The 21,519-nt window shown below is 39.4% G+C and overlaps 1 protein-coding gene across 1 annotated transcript in view; it reads right to left on the minus strand.

The window, feature by feature from the left end:
- The window catches only part of LOC110002131 (EGF-like repeat and discoidin I-like domain-containing protein 3), a 110,437-nt gene that overhangs the window by 50,036 nt on the left and 38,882 nt on the right, over nt 1-21,519 (minus strand). Inside the window, exon 3 of the mRNA XM_020657788.3 lies at nt 18,363-18,491. Within this exon, the coding sequence (XP_020513444.2) occupies nt 18,363-18,491 (129 nt within the window). The remainder of the gene's footprint in view (nt 1-18,362; nt 18,492-21,519) is intronic.

The raw sequence follows: 21,519 nt of genomic DNA on the forward strand, positions 1-21,519 counted from the left end.
CTCCAGATGAATTGGTCCATATCAATAGTGTTAGAGATACGTTTTCAACTGGAAAAAGCTACAGAAAGATTGAAGAGCAGAAACTCTAACATTTTTCAAAATCATCACAGACTGATCACCCACTGAACATCTACTTCTGCTTGTCACTGCAAACGCTTTCTAAAATAGACGTTCTCTGATTTATTTTAACGATTACAAAAGTTGATAGACAAACAATTCCACAAATCAAGCCCACTCTTTTCTTCAATAAGCACCATTTGAAGTTACACAAAGCCATTACAGGGATAGTTCATAGGAGGAGGGAGGAAAGGGGGCAAACTTACATTTAAAAAAAAAAAAATGTTCTAATGATTTCCAAACCATCCCACTGGATAAAAAAAAAAAAATGCTTCAGATCCCCTAAGACATATTGTGAGTCATCTGTGACTCATAGGTATATCTTAACCGCATGAATATGTACCCAGGCTGGAGATTTAGAAAGCTTAACACAGCAAAACATGATTAAAATAAGTCTGTCATGGTGCTTCGTCTCTGTGAGATTGTATCTACAATGTCTATAGTCGCTCTGCATCTCAAAATATATCTTTTTCTCCATTGAATGCTTTTGCTTTAGAGATATACAGTCACAGTGTTCACACATTGGCCACAGAGGTACTGTGACTGGAAGAAGCAACGTCTTTAATCTGCAGCAGAGCAGAAAAGTACATAAATAAATAATTAAATAGAGTGAAATAAGAGAGAGAAAGAGAGCTAGATAAGAAATGTTATGTGATTCAACTCAAAATCCGTGGGGGATCTTCAAGCACAACTACAAGACGGTATAAAATTCATTGATCAAATTAGGCAGTAAAAACCTCTCCCAGAAGACAATAAAAATGTTGTAAAGCTGAACCTGAGACACACACTTTTATTATAATTAGTAATGTGATATGCATAAAACAGACCATTTTCCCTTGTTTATCTGCCTGGTTGTGTTTTTTATTGGATTAATCCAGCTTCTGATTAAGTAATCAAATGCAGCCCTGATATTCAGTAATACCCTGCTATAGGGCTATTTCAAAATAAAATCATATTTCTAAAAAGCATAACAAGAAGAGTGGATTTCACACTCAAGATATTTTGAAAGACACACTGCGTCAATGCAAGCTGGACCCAATGAAGGCAGACCTAACCCGATCTGAAGCGCTCACTCCCATGACGCTGCAGCTGAACATTAGAAAGACACCTGTTGGGCTGCGACGGATTCATACATCTGACATTTATTAACAGGGGTGTTGCCTTATCGTTTGCATTCTGCCATTGCACAGATGGTCTGTGACGGTCTGTGTCTACTTTTCTTTGCGTAGATCTTTTTCATTATTCCTGAGCCATTTAATAAAACCATTAAACACACAACGCACAGTTGGTGCATGATCCGCAGCCCCCCCCCCCCCCCCCCCCCCTAAATTTCCACTGGGTTCAATATACTTTATTGTATGTGGCAGAGTGAATAATATCATGCAATAATATATTCAAACCCTCTTCTTTGGAGACTCAACATATGTAAGGCAGCTGGAGAGATGCACTTTACATAATGTTGGCTTGAGCTTGAGTGAAGCTTAGAGAGACAAAAGCAATTTCATGATCTTATGGCGACTCCATCCATTTGTGACTTGTTATTTTATGAAATTTGATTGAAAAATGTTCAAGGTCTGTTAATCGTCATTTTCTAAATGATGTAAGAAAGCTCCAAACTTAAATATCCCAGTCTATCGTCAAAGGGCAGGAATTGAGATTTCTTTTTTTTTTTTCCTGCTTTAACAATCTAACTGCTTTATTATTGTACTTCCCCACCATCTTTCTGTACTTGTCATGTTTCATACGAGATTCAAAATAATAGCTCTAAGCAGTTTCCTCCTGGTGAACACTTATCTTTACCGCCTCAACAGTAAATGTGCTTTGATGAGATGGAACAAGACACTCTGATATTATTACCAATCAAAAAACAACTGGCTATGATAATAAACAAACTAGTGAAAACACACCATTAGAACCAATGAGGAAATGAACAATCACTCATGAGCAGGAAAACTCTTGATCATGGGAGAAAACTGGAATCACAGGGGATTTTATTTGTTTAGTTTCTTTAATTATTATTGATTTAAATGAGTAAAGAGCCCAATGATCCTGTTAAAAACTTGTGACCGCCTCATTGAGATAAACAATAGAAAACCCCATTAAACAAATAATCTTTTCAGTTTTCTAATGGAGCCATTCACTGTTAGCATATGTGACAATAACAATAAACACACTTATGGAGTCATTACCACAACATGGCCACAGACCATGCATTTCACAGCATAGAAATACAGTATTCACACACAGTGTTAGGTCTAATTGTCTAAGTGGAAAAGTCAAAATGCTATTTTGTAGGAGCACTTGTCACAACTGAGATGTAATGAATCCAATGCATTAACCAAATGAGGATCTATCGCTGCAGCAGCATTAATATTTATATATTCACATGAATGTTTATATGGAAACTGAATAAGTTCTGAAGGTTTTATGTGGAGTGAACAGTTTTCCCCCATTGAGAGCATTACCTTAAATGTCAAAGGATCAAGACAACAAGATGATATATAATAATATACATCAGGAAAATAGATATCCCTTCACCTTCTTTACATTCTTAACCCTATGACTCACATAATGGAGCCTATCAGAGCTGTCATAGGGCAAGATGCAGTGTTGCTTGGATAGGTCAATCACAGTGCAGAAATGCACAATAGATTCTAGATCCAAGCCTTACACCGCACAATTTATCGTTTTTTCACCACTGTAATTACACCACTTAGATAAGTGAAGCTGTTGTTACCCTTTAAGCTCATATCCTCCATTGTTGCCACCAGAACCGTGTATGTTCAGATTCAAAGGTGGGCCAAATGGGCCAGCCGCTGAACTAGCCTGGAGCACAACACATCTCTGAAAGAGGAAAACACAGTGAGCCCATCTTACAATTTGCTTCCTCTTTTATGAGAGGCCATCAGCCCCTGGGAGATCAGCGCACGGAGAGTGAGACTTAAAAGCGGTGTATTGCCAGTAAATCAGGTGGGAGAAAGGGGATTACTTCAGGGAATGCAGTTAATCCACCCGATAAAAACTTGAGAGGAGAGGCGAGGGAGGCACGGAGAGGATAGGAGAGACTGAAACTGTGAAAGAAACAGAGGAGAGGGTGTAGTGAGAGGAAGATGTGACAGTCCAGTAGTCGGGTAAATAAACTCTGTTTACACAACTCCTTTGACGCTGTGGCTGTTGGAATTTTCCTCAAAACTAACAGTCAAAATCTACCATTGGGCATTTAAATGTGCCATCGAAGCCTTACAAATGGTAAAACAACACTTAGCAACTGATGTGCTCAGTTTAGTGGGAATGGTGCTACGAAGGTTATAACGATTTTAACAAGCCAGTTTGAGTAAAGGTTTCTGCAGCGTAAAGAGACAATAAAACTACCAGGCATAAAATGTAATGCAATACTACACATTGGCTCCAATAACACCACTTTAGTGAAGCTTTTAATGTTCAGTTGCAGTTGAAACTGGGCCAGAATAATTCAGATTCAGCTGAGTGAGTATGTTGTTGGACTGACATACTCACTTTGTATTTTTGTGTCTGCCAACTGCACAGTGCTGCTGGACTAAATGTGTAACAATTCAGTGCTATAGCTACAGATGAGCAAAACAATGATGTAGAATTGAAACAACATAAATCATCCTCTCTTGTTCCTGTGAGAGAAGTTAAAATTAAGATTACATATCCAACGTTATCATCATCAGCATCTCTATCCCTGACTTTTTGATTCAGCCTAAAACTAAGAATCTTAACCCAAAAATATATTCCTTCAGTCTCTGACCTTCCTCACACCGGTCCACTTGTAGGTCTTGCTCACTGCCTTTACCCCTTTTTTGCTCTTAAAGTGTCTCAGCCAGACAATAATGAGAGCAATGAATAGTGTTGTGTGTCACGAGCTTACACTGGCTGTGAGCATGAAATTGGCAATACTGCGAGTCCAGAGAGCAGGAAGAGGCCTGCATTGGGAGGAGTCACCTCTGCCCTCTCTGCTGAGCTGCACTGACCGCTACAGCGCCTGCACCTGCTACAACAAGCACACAAACACACAGCCCCATGATTCTGCTTTCCAGTTCATTCAACAGGAAAGCTATTGTGTCAAAACTCGCACAAAGGAGAGTTACCGAAGACATAAATGTGCCATAAAGCTGAAGGCAAGAAAAGATTGAATTCCATCCGGTGTATTAATCCTTTTGTGCTTGTCTGAGTGTAAATAATTGTTCAGAAATTGGTGTTTGTAGGCGATTCAAATAAGAGGTTACAGAACTGAAAGCAACAGAAGTTAGAAAACAGATTTTTTTTTATGCTGTCATTGACTGTTCTTGACAATGTCATTGAAATCATGTTCAGAAGTGTAGCTTTAGCCTCTAGGATTTATGATTGTGTGTTTTCACAGCTCAGCTGAGCCAACAGGACATAATTTAATGGATTTGTTCAGATTATTATGGAATAAAAATAAAGGCTTGAGTACAGAAAGTACAATATTTGCAGTTGCACTACAGAAAAACACAATTTAGCATCTAAACAGGGCATTGTTGTCATGTCCAGATACGTTGTACACTGTTCAAACGACTACAGCCGATAAGCTAGCAGCTACATCTTAGTTTAGCATACAGGCTACACTTTCCTTTATGAATGTTTGTTTACTAGCTTGTTCAACAAGCCATGTTGTTAGGCAAACACATTTGTCCATGCTTGCAGATAAGAAAGAGACATTAAAGCTAGAAGTTAATGTTTGCAGCAACTCACCGCTATAAAGCCTTTGTTTCTTCATTATACAGGTTTCTGTCAGCAACTAAATTCAACTTTAATGGTAGCCACAACATTTGGTCTGCTAAATGCATGATCTCTGTATGCTGTACTAGCTGTTTTCCTCAATTGAGAAAAAGGAAAATTTAATCAGTAGAGCTTATTGAGATCAAAATGAGCCCTCTAATTTCAGTTGGACTTAAATACACATACAGTAGCATCAGAAAAAAGTCAGAAAACTGGCCACAAACAACAAAGTAAATCACACAAACGTTTGAAATAAATGCCTGCTTATAGCCTGTAATCCTCTCACACTAGTGAAACCCTCAAACTTAATTAGCAAAATGAAAGGTAATGTCCCAGCAGTGTTGGCCAAGCATTTCAACCCACTCAAACCCATTCAATTACAGTGAGATGTTTGGTAAAACACAGTTAAGCCTAATTTGCAATACTAATTTACCAATTGCATTGTAAGCCACACAACTGAAGGTTAGTCAAAACTTTGTTTGCATGCAGAGATGTCTCATCGGGTTACATCTTTGCATCTATACTCTCTGATTTCTCTGTGTCATCATATCTTATCTCTATTTTTGAAACCATTGGACCCACACATGTTTGGTGAGCACACTGACACTCTTGACCTTTCTAACCAGACAAGACGCAGCAGTTTGACCTCCACCAGCTGTGATCGACAGGAATGAAGTGGACAAGCGGTTGTTTATGCTTGTTTATGCTTGCCACATAATTAACCCTTGACCTTGAATACTTCTTGGAAGTAATCATCTCTCTTTTTTTTTTTTTAAATGGACTGGGTTTCCCCTGAGAGAGGCTGCTGATGAGGCCCAGTGATTCATGGTGGCACCGCAGATGTTGTATCTGATTTTGAAACATGATTGCAATCTATGGACACGGAATGAATTCATCAGGGGGTGAAATGAAAAACACACAGCCAATGATTTACATTGAAGGATGCCACTCTAAGTAGAGAGAATATAAGCTCTCTGAAGGAACACTTTATGGAGAAGTTATGAGCACATACATTTATAAGAATTTGTCTAAAGGATCCTTTGGTATAATTTAGATAGGATTCTCCCTGAGACCATAAAATACAAACACTTGCTTTACCCAAAATTTCCACAGAGTGCATGCACGCTGCATTCCATCAACACCAAGGTTTTGCTCCGTCCGAAGGCACGCCCCATTGGGTCCATTTCTGGAGCGTGAGCATAACCGAGCGCAGCCATGAGCAGCTGTACACACGAGTTCACAAGATCACAGAAAAACTACAAGATCAATCGGGAGTAAATAGAAAAAAGTGCAAACAACATGTTGCTTTGTCTTTCTGAGGTTGCTGTGTTTTTTGCTTTACCCGTTTTGACCTAATGTTGATAAAGTGATGAAATATATGATCGGGAGTCTGTATATTGTGCTACATTTTGAATTTGACCGGATTCTCAGATGTGCATTTCCTTGTCTGACTTTCTGTCCTGGTCGATCCATTCTGTTCAGCTTGACATGTGCTTGCAGCGGGCTGCTTCATTAAAGACTGAAACGAAGCAGAGCGCAGCAGCACTGGCACGCAGATCGACCGTGGTGCGTGCCGTGGAAACACAACCATTGACTAGAGTGGGAGCGCACGGTGCCGTAGTGCACACTGACTATATGGAAATTGCAATTTAGGCATACCGTTATGCACTGACAGACAATTCAAATCTATTAAGAGAGAAGGACATGATGTATAATTGAATACTTTTAGTGCTTAAAATAAACATTAAATTAGCATATACGTCTTCTTCTGTTGCATGTGACACACATGCATGCTAAGACTTCTGTACAATATGGAAACAATATACACACATGTTCAGCCAGGGATAGAGCTGCAGTCCTGATAAAAACAGCACATCCTGGGCTGTCCTGACTACATTCCATTGTGGATAGTGTCTCTTGTGATGCAAACCCACAGTCATTTATTTATTATATAAATATTACTGGTCCCATTTAATTTTTGTCAGTTTTGGTGGGACACAGCACCCGCTCAAGATGGGTTAATAAAAGAGCCAGCTGCTCCCATCTCAGCTGGAAAGACACCTCATTAGATTGTATATGTACACAGTGAGGGCTTTAATGCCTGTAAAAGTGAGATACATGATTTTATTCTTTCGCCGGCATTTCATCCCATGTTATATCTTATCTTATTTCTCCTGTCCGTGTGTATGCGTCTCTTTTTTTCTATAATTGAATGCTAATGCAAGCTTCAGCATGTATGTTAGGTGCAATGCAAATATTAAACATGCATTACTGAATCTGTGCTGAATAGATTTTTGCGAGCCTATGTGAATTCCAGCCTGGTTATTAATAGTACCACTGTTCTTCAGGAAGTGCTGACTTCTCCACAGAGCTGCATCTATGTATATGGGCGATCAGCCTTGGATTCTGCCTTTGACAGGTCCTGGTGCAGTGAAATGTCTCTAGTCCACACAAAGCCAAGACAAGCCCTGTCTCGCCACGTTGAGTCAGAGATGGGAAGATGGAACATGGAAGCGCCTGTCCCCACTGTCAATCCATCCTGTCAATCTCTCCTCATCCTGCCCATGCCACTGAAGTGACTATCCCCTAAAAAAACAGGATTCCTATACGGGGTCTGATGAAGTCCGACCATGAGTTGAAAGAGAAATTTGAAATCCCCAGATGTATCCTTGAAATGTGTTTTCCCGGTGATATGTTTCAGCCTTGTCCTACCCATCCAGGTTTAGCATACGTATTGATTTTATTGATCTCCTATACAGACATTTCTCAAATCTCATCTCAAATGCACGCTAGTTTCCACACTGGAGTACGCTGTACTATTTCAAGGGATATGATGATGCATGAAGCTGTGAATTCAGGATTAAGAATAGTGCATTCCAAGGACTGGCTTTTTGAAGTGGGATTAGCCCACTGCGAAGTTATTCAGAGCAGCACTGGAGAAGCCCTTGAAAAGGTGTCTTAGGAAGCACTGCAGAGAGGTTTGGAGAAGCCAAACACTCATCATTTGGAAAGACATGCAGACCAGGGGGCTTCTCCGAAGCTGGGCTGTGCAGAATGTGAAAAGCCCTCTGCTCGCAGACAGAATGACACTCGGAGGAAAGCCTTAAGTGTCATTTTAAGCTTACAGATGGAGCCTCCACTGCAGGTGTGTGAGGGGAATACTGATGCAGCCTGGTACAACATTGTGCTCCACAAGCTCCTTAACATTGCCGAGGTATTTTTACTAGGATGTAGAGACACTTGAAGGGTCTGAGATGCAGATAAAGAGCAACGAGCAAACACAGGCTTGAAGTGGAAGAAAATGAGGATAGAGGAAGTCGTCTGCACCTTGGCAATTACAATATTTGAGTACACAGCGTGTTAACAGACAACACATTAAAATAGAACACTTTTTCTAACTATGCTGTAAATTTCTGTTAGTTTTCCTTTTTTCTTTTGATTACACCTCTAGTGTAGAGGACCCTGGATAGAATAGTTAATGTACAGAGGATCATGGCGTTCACAACATAACCCCTAGCTTTTTAGTGCCCCATCACTGTTAGTTTTAATGCCACAGATGTCACTGTGGTTGAAGAAATACTTCAGTATGACTTTTTAACCTAAATAAACTACCAGCCCTCTCTAGAAAAACATTTAGATGGCAACTTGGCATGCTGAGTTTGCTAATCAGCATTGAACACCAAGTGTGGCAAGTTGTGATGAGAATACTTTTAGACTTGTAGCTATTAAGTGACACATTGTAAAATAAAACTATCAGTAGTGTTGTAGTCAAGATCCCACTAACCAAGACAAAGACATACTGAGACTATAGTGGTTCCGAGACCGAGACAAGACCAAGACCATAAATATCTGAAGAAAAAAAAAACTTGTTTGCATTTGGCGTGTCATTCACTTAGATTGTAACACTGGGAAGGTTGCAGCCAAAACAAAGCTTAAACTACAAATGAAATGAAATAATTTGATCTTTTAGAAAGGGGCATTTCCCTTCTAATCAGAGTGAAGACATGGAAAAACAGCCTATCAGTGGTGGTCTTGACCGGTCTAAAACCGCAGTCCGCCCAGTCAGAGACCGAGACAATCAAAAGGTTTGCTATCCGATCATTCCGCGAAATGCCACAGGATCACAGGAGTTGTAACACTTTAACCTCTGGGGACGACGACTAAACCAAATGTAAATCAATTTCCTAATATTCCAGGGGAAAAAAATCTCAACCTCATGGTGGCCTCGAAGAAAAAGGGTTCATCCTTTTTGGACAATGATGAAGTCTAAACAATCTTCACTGGCAGACCATCTAGAAGAACAATTGCACTAAAATTGCTCAAATGTTATTCTCAATAAAATAGAGACACTCAATTTAATTACAGTAAAAACCTTTTAACTTGTGACTTCAAACAAGTAAACATAAATGTTTAATTGAGTTTAAACAACATCTGAGGGTAAAAAGTTTCATCATTAGAAAATATCTCAAATCTTATCCACGAAAAGAGAAGTCGTTTTGATAAGGGTCAGATTCGGAATGACCCATGCTGCATTTAATATTTATAGTGCTGCAATATTAAGATACTTCAGCGATTTCAACGGAGTCATTTCACACTGATTTTATTAATTCATTTCCTTGCTGACCCGTCTCTGAACTACTCTTTTCTGTGTCTAATGAACACAAGAGGAGATTCCATCAGTTCTTTAGTGAAAAGTGATTCACATAGCTTTACTTTTCTTCCAGGCTTATTCATATTCTTTATCTAATCAGAGTTTGAATAATACTATTAAATCTCCCCGCAAGACACTGATCAAAATACTGTTATTATGCACAGTCTCATCGTGTCCACCTTAATCTGTAGTAAAAAAAAAAAAAAGCCTAACACTGATACTAATGTGTCGGCACAGTGACCATGCTGAATTTATGCAGCCCTGTGGAGTCAAGCTGAACATTTATCAGTGTTCTGTTTTGGCTTGCTGTGCCAGCCAAATGCCCCGGGCAGGACTGAATCTAACTCTTCTCCACCACCTGGGATTTGGAAATGCATCTCTATTTATGCTCTGGCTATCTGCCAACAGGCTTACTGCAAAGGCCAGGAGATGACAGCGCAGCACGGGCGTCCGAGGGGGCTTCGCACAATTGGGCCCATGGTTACAGCTCGTTCCCTGAAAGTGTTCTACAGGAGGGATGAACCAGGTGGGTTGTTGCTCAGGGAATTGGAAAAGGGAGGGAAAACGGAATCTAATTAAACAAATACATCCAGGTTTCTTCTTTGCCATTTAAAACATACATTTCTAAGTAAATAGTTTGTTTTTTTACATTTTTTTCTTTTTATCTCAACAAAACAATCACAGAAATCAAAGCTCTAACTATACCTCTCATCGCTGTCCTTTTCCTGGAGACTGTTTTCCTGTTTTGCCAGCATGGCATAACTTCATGCCACGGGTGCAATCATTATAACTAGCTAAAAGTTTTTAATGTCATTCTGTGATATTATATTTGGTCTTAACAGGAGAGTTGCATTGTGGGGAGGAAAAAACAAAAAAGAAAACTAAACCGACTGACAACTGTAATTTTGCTCGCAAAGCATTACCTTGCCAAGGAAGAAAGGTCATCTTCTCAAAGGATGTTTCTGCAGCAGTTTTTATTTGGCTGGATTTGCAAAAATCCAGAGTGCTTACTGAAGCTTTATGGAGAAAGGACAAGTTTATACTGCCAATGATAGGTCAGAGCACTAGCTAATAAATGTGTCAGAACACGCATAAGTCTAACACTGACTAGATCAGGGGCACATACTGTACAGGAGAATGTTGTCTGGGGTCATTCTCTGTATTCGATGAACTTGAAGTTAAATAAATAAAGGTTAGTGGTGATCCGTCAAGCAGAAGGCTCCATCGAGAAAGCTAAATAAAATATCTCTGTCAGTGACACGGAAAAAGTGGCCCTAAACACCTTGATTCCAGCTTGTTTCCACAGCTTGTTATCCAAAATGCCCTCTGACAGAGGAGAGATAGGGTCGGATCCTCCTGGGATGGAGAAAAGGGGCAGGAGGATAGCAGAGAAAAAAGATATTTGAAGAACAACGCTGATCTCTGACTGGGTCTCCTTCACTCTGTGGATGCAAGCTTACGCACACACCAAAAATCAAACACACTGAAAGCAAAAGAAACATCTCGCTTTGTGAACTTTCTCAATATACACATGCACTGTTCCTATAAGATACTAGGAACGTTATTGCTCTATCCCCGTTTTCAGCAGGTCCTATTTGAATTAAGCAACTGTCAAATAACTGCTTTATTTGTTTTATATTCTGATTTAAGTTACACAATTGCTAATGACAGAATTACACCATTAAAGTGTTTTAAACTGTCATTGCCTTTTTTGTAACACATTTAAAAGACAAACATTAAACTTGCACATAATGGCACATCTGGTTTCTTTGTACCTAAACGGCAAATTAAATCTGATATTTTAGTGTCTATACTGGGGTCAAGGCCAAGCCCCTGAGGAGCACTGTAAATCCATTTTTTCATCCACCTACACATTGAGGCTCTTCTCATTGAGTCCAATGAGACATAAACAGTAGTTTAAGACAAAAAAAACCCATAACAGATTATGACTTATACATTTAATGGTACCACTACATATTTTCCAACAAAATAGGCAAACACGATAATACAACAAAAATGCTACTTTGTATGTCAGCAGAGACCCCAACCCCATAAAAAACATCCAGCCAATGCACCACGTTATCATTTTAATTCTGTCCTGTCTTTTCCTTGCTCACTTATATTAAGTGGCTCCTTATCCTCAGTTTTATTTTGAATTGCACATGGATAGTCCTGGTTTAGACACTAAACCCACTCTCTTTACACAGACAAAAAACACAAAAGTCGTCCAAAGGCCAGATTTATCAACTAAATCATTACTAAACCAGCACATAATTGGAGCTCAGCTGTTTCTAGCAGCACAAATGTACACTGCTTTGAAGAAAGAAAGACCAAATGTGCTGTGAGCTTGAACAACAGCACTGCTGGCTCAAAACCATATCCATTTTTTTCCATTTCTGATCTACAGAGACTCCATCGAGACAGAGAGAGAGAGGGCGCACAGACAGCAGTCTCTCCTCGAGTTGTTGATCATTGGCATCTGACGGTTTCGGCGGGGTGATTGTGGTTGTTTCTTTGGATGTTTTGTTCACTACGGACCCTTCCCCCAGAATTCTCATCAGTAATTTCTTCGTGTAAATGCAGCTTTCAAGCCACAGACTGAGAGTGGTGGGTGGGCTGTGGGATTGTGAATGTAATGTTGAGAGGGTGTCTGGAAATGGCTGTGTCCTCCACACAGCTCTAAATCACAGTAATGGGGCAGTGAGAGGAGCCTTGAGGCGGCCAGTGGTCACAGTGGCTATGAGGCTAGTCTAGGCAGGGGCCACATTTTTGGATCTGACAAAAAGGAATCTGGGGGGATCTTTACTTACAAAATAAACGGTGAGATATTTTTAAAGTATTTCACCAAGCAAAGAGACACACGCTGGAGACTCTCGGATGAACTTAAAGATAAGGGGAAAAATGCTACACTTGCTGCTACAACAAACCTTTGTCCCCCTTGAGACATAAACAGTATTTAAAGAAAAAAACACAACAGAATATGACTTTTAAATTGATTGATGTCACTACATAAGGCAACCCCCCCCCTCCCCCCAAATGGAAGAAAGAGAGAGAGAAGAAGAAAACAACACCAGAGGAGCAGAATAAAAAAACATTGTAACGGAGGCACAAGTTTTCCTTATAAAAAAAAGTGGTGTTTAAATTATGCATGCTAATTTATGCATATAAAAATAAAACTAGAGTGCAGATTAGCATAATTTCAGTAACACTTTCCGGCTGTTGTAACCCACAGGCTGTTAAGACGAGACAGATTTATACCTACAAGAACAGACCTCAGGCACTATGACTAAACTGATGCTTCTGTTTATTTTGAATTAGGTTAACTTTCCATGGACAAAGTACTCCTTATGCCACAAAAAAAAGTTTTCTTTCACAAACTTTTTCCCTTATATATAGTTGTACTTAAATCAATCTTAATCCAGTTAGCTAAGCCTGCCCTGCAAACCAACTTTGTTTCTCTAAACTCAAAGTTAAAATTTGCCCTTTAACTAAATTGAGCTATACAGCTCTTACGACCTAAGACAGTTAGTGGATTTCTGCATATGAACAGCTTTCCCACGAGCTATGAACAAAATAGCAGCAGCAGCAGCACTCTATTGAGCTTCACCACTGAGATGAATAAAAAGCTGATTTTGTGGACACAATTTGTTGGAAATAAGGGCCCATATTCTGGTTGAGCACTGGTATTATTTCTTTGGAATTACCAAGAGAAGATGTAGCAGCCCAACACTAATAAAATTCAAAGGCTCTGGAAGCAGCGTATTGGATTTTCTGACATATTCAGACGTTTGGAAAATAAGTAACCTTGAAACATGATCATAGACATTCTTTACACCTCGAGTATTGGCTTTGATTTGAGTCAAGAGTTTTTCAGATACCATTTTTTCCTTCCAAATATTAATTTCTATTTCTATATCTGCCAACACTGAGTACCCTGCTGACACTGGTGTGATACGTAATACCATACATAATAAGAATATTGGTGTGAAAATGTTGCTTTTGCCACCAAATAAATTATCTGAAACCAGTGGATATTTGAGCAGCCTAATCGGTGGTGTATCAATGACCTACACACTCGCTTATGACTCACTATGTATTTCAGATCGTATCGGAGACCAATGCTGAAAATAGTTTCAGAACAACTGTAATATCAATATATCTATGTTTAAAACACAAAGGCATGCTGCTTTTGAAAAAAAAAACACTACATCATCTGCATAAAAGGAAATCTCCATTTCTAAGTGAAAGGATGTTGGATTTAAAAGGTCCAGCGAGATGCCATTAACATTTAAGAAAAGGAGAGGGACATTTTCATGCCTTGTCGTGAACTTTACTGGAGTAACGTTTAAAGTACAGCAGGGCAGTTAGAGGGAGATAACGACTTCCTCAATCATAGTCAGAGGGGGCAGCAAAAAAACAAGCCCCTCAATTTCCCACCACTCTCCTTTTCTTGATGGCCTCCACAGCTGGAGTGAAAGATATGCCGAATAACAAGAGCTACCTCCCTCCATCCCTTCATGTGGATTCACTACACAGACATGCAGCTACAAAGTCACCTTCTGTGCGGAAGTGGTAGGTTTGAGAAGGGCAAGTCATTTTTCGCTTGAGGAGGTGAAGGTAACCATTTGGAGCAGTGCTCGTCAAAAAGGTAGGTGTTCCTGTAGAGTGGCTTGGGGAGACTGCCTCTACCTCTTGCATAACACATATTTCTGTAGTCAAATGTTTATGGTTAAAAAGCACCTAGCCGCTATCCTTTTAATACCCAATCATGCTGCCTAAGGGTGCTCCCAATGAAAAGTTAAGACGAGTAGTCTGACAGCCTTGTGGAACATTAGAAAAGTAAAAACTAGATAAAGAAATGTGACCTCCACTGGATACTTCCTTACTAGCTGTAAAACACAGAAACCAGGTCACTAATGCTGTCCTGAATGTGGAACCAAAGAGTAAGAACTGAGTGAGTCCTAATGGAGCCTCTTTTCTCTTCCATGTGCTGATGAAAGGCGTCTGTGATCTGTACCAGGTGCATTGACTAACAGTAATGTCTCCTCGCGGCTTTACATCAGGCCACAACGATAAACAGTGGCTGATTATCCTGTGGCAAGAAGATGTGGAGGCAGCAGGGTTAATACAGCAGGATAGAAACAGTCAATACATGATCAAATACTAGGCAATGCGTTTCAAAAAAAAAAAAAAAGGGAAAAAAATCTCACACATCCTACACTTAGCCTCAATCAATCCTGCGCTGCTGGTGTTTCAGGGAGAAAGGTAACGATGTGTATTGATCAAAGACCAAGATGGAAAATGCTGAAAGCGTTTGCACACCATGCAAGGGTGGAAAAAGACCAATTTTCAAATGTATGCAAGGCACTTTAAGGACAATTTTTCCCATTAGTTTGGTAATTGGTCAACTTAAGATTGCATGTTGACTTCCCAGTTGCAATCATCACCAGCATGATAAGAACATCGCACAGTGTCTTGTTAAGTGTTTTACATTTTATGTGAGGGCTTAAATGAATGACACAGCACCGACATCTTTAAAAGAAAATAAAGAAAAAGGGGCAACTGAAATTCTGAAAGTTTCCACTTTCAAAGAGCTAATAGGGTGGCATGTCATCATCTGTTCTCCAAGAAATCCAAGAAAAGGGGCCTGTTGTTTAACTGCATCAAATTAAGTTACGTTGTTAAACCACACCACGAGATTGGCCTGTTACACGAGAGCATTTACAGTGAGCTGCTACAACAACTTTCCTTGAAGAAACATAAAATGCATCCGATAAAAATAGCCAAACAGTTTATACTTCATTTGCCCTTCATAGACTGCAACCCCATGACGACTGAGGCAATCACTCCCAATCTTCACGCCGTGACAGTTCATTATGATGTTTGGCCACATGCCCAAAAACATAGCAGGGACGTGCAGCCTCTCTTTTCCAAAGATGAATGACCTTCATATAATAATGGCTCTAAAAAATAAAGAAGGGACACTAACCTGAAGTTAACCTGGGTTGTCTAACGCATTAACACATTAAAGTGTTAAAAAAACACCTTTGGAATTCCACATTTAAAGTCACTTTTTTATGGTGCTAAAGCAGATTAATGTGATATCTAGCTGCACATCAAGTGGCTAAGTGAAATCCAACTGTCACTCTAACACCTGTCATGTTTTCATACTGTCACCACCATTGATTGTTTGAAACACCTCAAGTTGACTCACTGAAGGCTGAGTTCTGTGTTATAAAAAAAGTCAACATTTTTAGTGTATAAAGTGCAGTAGCTTCCCATAAAAGAAGTCTAAAAGAGCTTGTACTTAAACTAGCTGCCCATGTGCGACATCATTCCAGGCTGTGCCTCATAAAACTGGTCCAACAGGAGGGATATGTAGTGCAGGTATTTGGAGGAACGTTTAAAGGTGTGAAATTGGATTTGGCTCTGACGGAGCGAGGAGATACGAAGAGCAACAGTAAAAATACAGGGATGACTGACGCATATTCCAGACAGTATACTGTATATAAAGCCAAACACTGGTTTAGGCCAATACTAGCTTAAAACACCGGATTACTGTAGATATCACATTAGATAGAGGCTAATCCTACAGTAAATTAAAGTCCTGATGCCATCAAAAAAAGACTTTCTGTTTAAGGATTCACTTCATTTATATTGAAAAAAAGTGTAGCGATGATTCAAAGCAGCAGGGATTTTCTCTGTTGTAACAGCTGTTGGCTTAACCATGAGAAGACTAATTTAGTTATATAGACAGAAGCAGTAGCCTACCAAAAGTATTATATAATAAAGTAAGGCTCATATAATTATCTACTCATAAAAGTGAGTTATAACTATTCAAATAACAGAGATAACTCTGACATTACAAACCTTTTTTTGGATAAACTGAACAAACCCTGTTTCTGTGCTGTGTCTTGTATCCTCCAGAACTTCTAGATTCATTTTCCTTTCTCATTTATATCCTTTATACTAAGCTCGTCATTCATTCAAAGCCATCACCATACCGTAACAAAGCCAGCTAAGTATTTATTCCTGAAGAACAATTATTTGCCTGCGTTTTATCGTTTAATTGCCGGAATTATCCGGACGTTAGATTTGATTATTAATGTCTTCAGATACGGCATTGTTCCTGTCTTTCCTTCTGTCACTGTCTCACCCACTCTCTTCCATTGTGCTGTAATAACCGTGAGGAGAATTGGCACAAGTGAATATGTATTCAGCCCATATCGAATCAGTTTCTCACCACCCTGGGGGCTTAATAGGAAACAATAACAGAATTATGACATGAATGCTGGCCAATTGCTCACAATTCTGGCTGGAGACAACCACAATGACATACTGTTGATATGGTGACTCGCTTCATTTCCTTTTATGTTATGTGCCTTTTATCTAACAAGGGACAAAATGTGATTGGGGAACAAATAAAAAATGACTCACAGTGACAGTCACCCCCGAAAGGCCCTTTTGTTTTTCTACCTCTGATTTGCTGTCTCTTCAACCTTGATGTTAGTCTGGCAGAATTATGAGACAGATATAAATACTTTCTCTAAAGTATTCCTTAACATCTCTCTCTCTCTTTCTGTTTGTCCATCCATCTTTTTCTTTCAAACCAATAATGCTCCATCTCACCACACAGTTTGCACTGTGATACGTTAAAGCCATTACTTACAAGCACACCTGCGATGAAGGACAGCTGGGTTGTGTGCGGCTAATGCAATACTCAGCCAAGCAAACAAACAGGAGCCACAGGACTCGGCCTCTATATTATTCTGCAGGATTTAGCACTGACGGACAATCTGCTTGCTTTTTCTAACTACCAAATCTATACATAATGCAGAAGGCTTTTCAAACTAAACTATATGTGAAGGTTTGATGCTAAAACTGTTTGACATCTGCTGCGGCTTGTTAGCTAATGCTAACTCTGTTGTAATTCACAATTACTTTTCAAACCAACTGGTACAAGTTTAACTTACTGACATAACAGACTTGACACTTTCTAATACCTGCCATGGATTTTACTTGGAAACTGTTTGTAACAGTGACTGCTAAGAAGGGAAACAGGCTGCTATGGACAGAAAAGCAATCAAATTATTATTCAAAATGTCAAACAAATCACTCTGATTTGGTAACTGGTTCAGACAAGAAGAATAAGCCAACCATCGCGTGTTGAGGTGTAGATATTCCGGAAAAATCTGTCTTTTTGTTTTCAGAAAAGTCATCCAGCTGATTTTTGATTACTTTTTTCCTTTGTACAATATTAATAACGACAAACTAGATCTTGTCTTACTAGTCAACAACCAAGAACAAGAGGAACCAAAAATAGGAGAACAAGAGCTCATATTTTTGCAGTCCCTTGTATTGGTCATACTCGATGTTACCGTGGAATTTACCCTTGTGCTCAGTTTCAGGGTATTAAGAGGCTTCAAAAGTTCAGAAAGTTCATTTTAAGACAGCACATAAATTGTACTGGGGTGTGAGACAATGCTTCGCTCCTAATGTAAAATATTATCTCATGGGCAGCAAAAACCTTCCCACCCTAACCTTTATTAAGAGCATGCTCAACAAAAGAAAGCAAGTTCAGCACTTCCTTTCTTCAGCAAACCCACTATCATTTTGCTGAACTTGTCCTTTCATCAAGGATTTACTTCTTGTCCGCTGTTCCAACGTTTTTTCATTGCTTAAGGTCGATATTGGTGTTGGAAAATCTTTCTAGGCCAATGATCAAATCATATTTGGTGTAAATATTTAAAAACGAGACACTCATTTTTTGGTGTCTCTTTTTTGCAAAGAGTAATTATGAAGTTACAAAGACAGGGTGGGTCTGACTTACTGTGTTGACAGTGAACTCCACTGAAGCCTGGTGGGCACTTGCAGACGTAACCAATGAAGGTGTCACCCCGGTAGGTCTCACTGATCTCACATGTTCCTCTGTTGTGGCAGGGGTTTGGATGGCAAGGTCCTGCATGGGGGGAAAAAAGAGGAAAACACGTCTGATTTGTGCCACTATTAAAACAGGTGAGTTAACTCAGAAAGACACTTGTAACAGGCTACACAACTTTGGCTTTCATGTCTACAGTGTACACAAAAGCAAAAGGTTCTGGGTAATTGATTCCCTCTGGTGTATTTCACTTTCCATGCTAACAGTGCAAAAGAGACTTTCCTTCACAATCTTCCCAAACCAGTGATTTAAAAACAACTAACCTAATCAAAAATATATATCAGTCTGTGGATTTGAAGACACGTTCAGTAAAAAAGTGAAGAATTAACCTCACTGACCATGACCTCACTAATGAATAAAACTGTCTTAGAGGCAAACAAAAAAGGAAGGCCAGGGAGAGGGGAGGGGCTTGATTTGATTATTGCTGTTGCTCTCGATGGTCCTGAGGGCAGCCTGAGGTCTTAAAATTCTGAATATGTCCCCTACAGGAAGAATCCTCATTGAGCTGACTGGAGAGCACTGCAGACTAGCTGCAAGGTAGAGCTCCACAACCTGTGTAAAAAAATAAAAAAAGCCTGCATACAGTCTACACACTACATAGACTGACACTAACTCATGCATACACACATGAAAGCACTTGCGGGTTGAATCCTGAGCTGAATTATTGGAGAGAATAAAAGAGAAAAAGTACAGTATTTTTCCTGATTTGTTTACGGTATTAATGATTTTATACTTTTGAATAAACAGAACTGAATGACACACAGTGTTAGAAACAAATCAAAAGTTAAGTGAGCCAAATTATTTAGAGTTGGTCTTTGCACTCCCCAATTGATATGGCCAATTATCAAAAGTTTGATACGCTCTAAAATGCACAACTGTGTTTGCATGACTACATTGATGATTCCTGCTTGGCTGGGTATGATTCATTGGCTCCCTGTATGATAATCTGACCCTTGTCATTGGTACCGCTGCAGTCTAATTCACACTGCACTCTTTGGCTTAATTATTAAAATACATTTTGAGGTTTCCAATGTTTATAAGCATTAACTTATTTATATTTATAGTGTAACTCAGGGGGTGCCATCGTACGTTTGCTGGGTATTACATCAGTATAGTTTTGTATTCACATTCGTATTAATGAGTGCAGTAAAGTGCTACAGACCCCAGAGATCTGAACGACCATAAAGTTCAAATAAATCCCTTTTAAAATAAAAATACAGAAATAAAACTCATCTTTCAGTGCCTCTGTGTCAATACTGTTGGTACTATGTAGACTGGCAGCTGACTGTTGAAAATATATTAAATAGTTGACTTAAATAATCTGACCCTTAGAAAGATATGTATCACAACAATCGTAATTTTTTGCTTAGTTTTTACCAATTAAAATGGGTTTTCAGTTGTTTATTTTTTTGAGTAGTTGGGACATACTGTAACTTCAATTACCCAATACTTCCATTACATTGAAAACTGCTTTCCTAATAATAATCATACCCACTTGTGCTGTGCCCCTTATCATGGGTCAGTTCAACTAAGTACTGGAAAGACTGTTATGCACAAAACACTAATTAGCAAAATGTTTCATAATCATAGAGCGCATGTATTCTTGTCGTGTGTTCAGCGCCCCATTCATCATTACCATTGTTGTCTCTTTGAGGACACAGAGAAGCTTTGTAGACGTTAGTGTATTCACTCTTTGGGGATTCAGCAAACAAAAGATATCAATAGAAATAAAGCCTGTAAAGATTAATCACTCAGTTAAAGCACTAATTAATTCAGAGAGTGTGCTTTACCCCCATTTGTTTTTTTTGTTTTGTTTTTTCTCCTCATTATTTATCTCATTTGGACGGATGGCGATAACTGCAGCTTTAAATCAAATCAACCAAATGTAGATTACTTCATTGGCAGCACTCACAATGTGGCGCCATATTCCTGCCATCTGAAACCTCTCTCGCACTAACCTGCCCTGTGGGGCCAAATGTAAATGACGAGGCCTTGATGCAGGGTTATTGGTTTCATAACTCAAGGGCTTGCCAATAGCTGTCTCATCTATTAAACATTGAGCTGTACAATTGCAGCCAGGCTGTCAAAACTTTTTTGGATTGGGATTGGATGGGAAACTTTAGAAGTCTCCCGTTGGATATTCATGCAAACTTTGCTTAAGGCCAGCACATGTTGAACAGAAAAAGTCAGGCGAAAAAGAAAGCCTGGTAGTTAACATGACAAATTATTATCGGTGCAAAGCTTTTTGAAGTGTGTTGACAGAAGAACCAGATGAATCTGAACAAATGAGCTATTATAAATCTTTTCTTAAGCTTCCTGTGTCTTGATGTCATTTCTATTCCAGTCTTTTTTTGCCCATATCTTAGCGTTGGCAGGTAAACTCGGCTTTGACGGGTTCTCTTATATCATTTGAAGTGTTAGGAAACAAGATGAAGTCTCAAGGGTGAGACTATCATGCCCTCTTAAGTCAATTTGACAAATGAATAGCCATGAGCCGAGAATTTGACAATGTCGAGCAAACGGGTGCAGCCTTGGATTATAAACTGCATCATCTGCTCGAGTGTTCAAGCCTCTCCCCAACCCAGAACATGAAATTTCTGAAAATGAACTCAGTAAGCAAAATATATAAATAAATAAACAAAGAACAGCATGATTCTTATTCGTATTGTTCTCCTTGGAAGTAGTAGGCCTCTGGATATGAATTACAAATGAGTTTATCCTATCCAAGTCATGCCATTTCAAAGGCAGGACCTGTATCAGTAATAATGAGAGCGCTGGCTAATCAGTAGTACAGAGAAACGTATAATAGCTTTCACAGAGGCCCTGCTCTCTGAGTGGGAAGGAAGGGGGGGGGGGGTGACAGGTTTCAGGGCTATTTTGACGTGACAATCTATAGTCGCACCATGGCACACTGACAGCCTTCCTAATGGAGAGCGCATAAAGCAGAAAAAAGCAGAGAAGGAAAAAAGAGGGAGAGAGAGAGATAGAGAGAGAGAGAAGGGCAAAGTGTGTATTGAGTGTGTGAGCGACAGATGCAGAGAATCTGTGT

The sequence above is a fragment of the Labrus bergylta genome, chromosome 2, assembly GCF_963930695.1.
Source record: "Labrus bergylta chromosome 2, fLabBer1.1, whole genome shotgun sequence".
NCBI lineage: Eukaryota > Metazoa > Chordata > Actinopteri > Labriformes > Labridae > Labrus > Labrus bergylta.